General features: G+C 40.6%; 1 protein-coding gene across 1 annotated transcript; it reads right to left on the bottom strand.

Moving 5' to 3' along the window:
• Positions 1-167: 167 nt before the first annotated feature.
• On the bottom strand, positions 168-4,436 carry LOC111030623 (the record flags this gene model as incomplete). The annotated part of the gene is made up of 1 exon (XM_022310208.1): positions 168-4,436. A coding segment is annotated over exon 1 (4,269 nt), but the record flags the coding sequence as incomplete, so codon positions are not given.
• Positions 4,437-4,649: the final 213 nt, after the last annotated feature.

The following is a 4,649-nucleotide window of genomic DNA, read 5'->3' as shown; positions in this document are numbered from 1 at the left end:
AGCACTGAAATTTGTCCTCGCCGAGCCATGAAACGGGAGAGTGTGGCCAGAAAGTCTTCTGTTGTTAATGAGGAAACCAATTCTAAATGTATTGCTCTTGTTACCATACATACAAACACGCATATGTAACTTTTTGTTGGTGTGATCCTTCTGAGTCCACTTCTCACCATGATGGGGCCACAATAGTCCACTCCTGTTTTCGAGAATGCCCGACTAATGGTGACTCTTTCACGTGGTAACGGGGCCATCACTGGCGAGAGGAATGTCTGCTTTGTGCGGAAACATTGTAAACAATGATGGAATGTTTTTCTAGCGATTTCTCTTCCTCTAAGAGGCCAGTACTTCCGTGACACATGAGCAAGTAATGCCTGAGGGCCAGCATGCATTAAGCGACGATGCTCATAACTGAAGATCATCTTGGTTACCATGCCTTTCGACGGCAATACCATTGGATGCTTTGAGTCATAACTTATGGGTGAGTTCACCAGGCGACCACCTACTCTTATCACTCCATGATCATCGATAAATGGACTTAGTCTGAATAGTGGACTACAACGACGTACCAGCTTGCCTGCCTTTAACGAAGACAACTCATCATCGAATGCGCTGATTTGAGCATTAGTCACCCAGAATCGTTCAGCATCTGCCATTTCTGTGATGGTTAAAAAGCCAACTGTACGCCTATCGCGTTTATTTAAAAACGACAATTTGCAATTATTGATAAAGCGCTGTACTAAAGCTGTAATTCTAAGCAATGTTGACCAACTTGAGTATTTCTCTAACAACCAAGGTGCAGGTGTACTTGATGCTGTGAGTACCAGCTTTACTGCACGAACTTCAGGAAGGATATCTGGTGTTTTATAGCTGTTAGGCCACCTGCCTTTTCCTTGCATCAGCCAATAGGGTCCATGCCACCACAATTTCGACTGTGAAATGGATGCGGCATCAATCCCCCGAGAAATTAAGTCTGCTGGGTTTTCCTTCGTAGGCACGTGATGCCACTGGTCAGGAGAAGAAACGTCAAGGATTCGAGCAAGCCTGTTTGATATATAAGCCGAAAATAGAGACTGGCTCTGTATCCAAGCAATTACTATAGAAGAGTCTGACCATAGGTATACATCGTTTGGTGGCACATTGACATTTAACGCTTTGAGTTCAGCTAATGTGCCATTGGCGAGTTCTGCTGCTAATAGTGCTCCGCATAGTTCCAATCTCGGAATAGTTGATGGTTTCATAGGGGCTACTCTGGACTTTGAGGTGTATAATCGAACGTCAACACTGCCATCAGATTTCATTGAACGCATATAAACACAAGCTCCGAATGCTTCTTGGGAAGCATCACTAAAGGCATGGAGCTGAATGTTTGACGAAGGAGACATCATGACCTTTCTTGGAACGATCACCTGATTTAAGTACTGCAAACTAGTATAAAATTTTGTCCAACGATTTTGTAAATCTTCAGATAGCACCTCATCCCAGCTGATTTTTAATGACCACAATTGCTGCAAGAAAATTTTTCCTCTGATTAACACGGGAGACAACAAACCAATTGGATCAAACACCTTACTAATGTCAGATAAGAGAGATCGTTTTGTCATTCTGGCTACTGGACACCATTGTTCAACTAGAAATAGAAAATTGTCTGATGCTGGTTGCCATAGAAGGCCCAATGTTCCTATTGTGTCATCCTCGCTCATGTTTATGAGAAAATTGCTGTCGCTTTGTTGTTGTGGTATGAGATCAATAAGTTGGCGGGAGCTTGAACACCACTTTCGGAGTGGAAATCCATATTGCATTAGAGTAAAATGCAGCTGGCGGTAGATATGGTGCACTGCTTCTATTGACTCTCCACCACTTATCAGATCGTCCACATAAAAGTCCTGAGAAATGATTCTTCTAATTGAGGCATCACTCACTTCATCAGCGATTTTAGTGAGACACCGAGTAGCTAAAAATGAGGCGGCTTTAGTACCGTATGTTATAGTCTTCAGTTTATATTCTGTCAACTGATCATGTGGATTAGCACGATAACATATACGCTGGAAGTCACAGTCTTCATCTGCCACTCGCACCTGCCTATACATTTTTTCCACATCTGCTGTAATTGCAATATTGTGGACACGGAACCGCAATAATATGTTGATGATATCCGGTTGGGATTTTGGTCCCTTTAACAAAATGTCGTTTAATGATAACCCTGAGCTTGATGCAGCTGATCCATCAAATACTACTCTAAGTTTGGTAGTTAGGCTATTCGCCTTCAACACAGCGTGATGAGGTAGGTAATAGCATGGATTGGTAGTGTTGGTGGCGACCTCCATATGATCCATCTCGAGGTACTCGGTCATGAATGCCTTATATTCGTTTGCGAGACTTGGTTCCTTTGCAAAACGCCTTTCTAGATTTGAGAATCGCTTTTGGGCCATGTTTCGTGAGTCGCCTAATGCTTGTGGATCCTGGGCAAACGGTAGCTTCACAACAAATCTGCCGTTTTTGTCTCGTGCCACTGTTGATAAAAAATGCGCTTCTGCCTTTTTTTCATTGGCTGTTTTCCGTACAGCTACTGAGGTAAATAAGGACAAGGATGAACTCGAAGACACAGCGTTTGATGTATGCTTGACTTGACTGAACTTGATAGGCAGTTTTCCTACGACTATCCAGCCAAAATCGGTGCTGCGTAACGAAGCAGTTTCTGTAAGTGGCCATTTTTCAGTGCCCAAAATGTCGAAAAATATTTCTGACCCAAGCAATATATCAATACTGCCTGGTTCATCGAATTTTGGATCGGCAAGTTCGTCCATAATGTGTCTTGGTAACATAATGTCGCTCCGTTCAATCCTATGGGAGGGTAATACATTTACTATAGTAGATAATGAATGTAAGACAGTAGTCATTTCATGAGCACAAAATCGTGAAGAAATAGATGCTGAGAATGAGCTTGAAGCTGATGAACTTATGGAGCCGATACCAGCAATGAATTGTTGTTTGTTGCCATGTGATAGCAACTTTAATCTCCTTGCACACTCATTAGTGATAAAATTAAGTTGAGATCCAGAATCTAGGATGGCTCTACACTTGTACCAATTTCCAGCTGGATCTTGGACCATAATGATGGACGTTGACAACATGACATTGAATTTGACATCAGAGTTTTGAACATTAGTAGCACCTGCTAAAAATACTGAACTGGGTGCACTTCCACTCGTGTCTACTTCAGCGCAGTTTGATTCAGCTAGTAAATTGTTCGATGGGGTATCCTCGTGTAATTTTGAATTGTGCCGTTTATTGCATTTTGGGCATGACGACAAACGACAGTCTTTAATTTGATGTCCATAGTTTAAACAGTTGTAACATAATTTTGCAGCAGCAACGGCGTTTTTTCTTTCCGCAATTGACATTTTCAAAAAACTATTACATGAATAGATTTTATGAGGTTGTGTGCAGATAGGACACTTAAATACCTTTCCTTCGGCAGAGTGAGTAAAAAATATTTTGTTATTATGATTGCTATTTTTTGCTCGTGAAGTCTTTTCAACTGAAGGATTTGATATGAGACCAACTTCGTAAGCAGTTACTCGTTTTGCCAAGAATGACTCAAGATCTTTGTAAGATGGTAGCTCCTTATCTTGTCGCAGTTGCCACTCACTGGCAGTGATAGAATCAAGCTGGCCACATACTAGTGTCACAAGCCATGCGTCCCAATGTTGCACTGGCTGTCCCAACGCCTTGAGAGCACGGACATGTGACGCTACATGATGATGTAAGTTGCGAAGCTCAACTGCAGATGGTGCATTTACTTTAGGAGAATGGAGAAGTGATCGAATGTGGCTCTGGATGGTGAGACCCTTGTTCTCATATTGGCGTACTAATTCGTTGTAAGCAACGTTGTAATTTTCTGATGTTATCGAAAAGTTTTTTATAATATCAGCTGCTGAACCCGTTACACTAGACTTCAAGTAGTGCAGTCGTTGAACATCATTCAACTGCGCATTGTTGTGGAATAAGGCGTTGAATGTATCAATGAATGATGACCAGTCCTCCAAGCTTCCATTGAATGTCGGAGGCTGTATCATTGGCAACCTTACTGTCTCTCCGCCTGATGCACTAGAAAGATGTGATGTGTTTATAACTGTTGCAGTACTCATTTCAGCGACCATGTCTTCCATGTCAGCTAATAGTGTCATATTCATGTCCTCAAACTCCAGTCGCGCAGCTTCATCTTCTTGCCCTTGGTCCAAATCTGAGATACTTTGTTGAATTTCATTAAATTCAGAAATGTATTGAATTAATGATTTAAGTCTTGTTTGAAGTTGACGACTTGATTGTGTGGTTTTATTGAATCTGTTAACATAATTGCGAATCACTTCAACAGATGATTTGATGGAAGATCTTTTCTTTAGTAGTTTGCTTAATTGTGAAGAAATGGGAGGATTCATGTTGCTGGAGTTAATGAATATAATAAGATGATGATCAACAATGTAAAAAACAAATACAGTAATATCAATACAACATACCAAGCATGAAATAGTTTTCTTATTTAGTAATTTGATATAATAAAGATGACCAGAATTAACAATACAATAATAATATGATAAGAAGCTTCTTGATTAAGTAATGTTAAACTGTATAATAATTAATTAATGCAATTA

Source organism: Myzus persicae, unplaced genomic scaffold, assembly GCF_001856785.1.
Source record: "Myzus persicae strain clone G006 unplaced genomic scaffold, MPER_G0061.0, whole genome shotgun sequence".
NCBI lineage: Eukaryota > Metazoa > Arthropoda > Insecta > Hemiptera > Aphididae > Myzus > Myzus persicae.
Note: the sequence above shows the minus strand (reverse complement) of the source record. Positions and strands in the feature narration are given on the sequence as shown.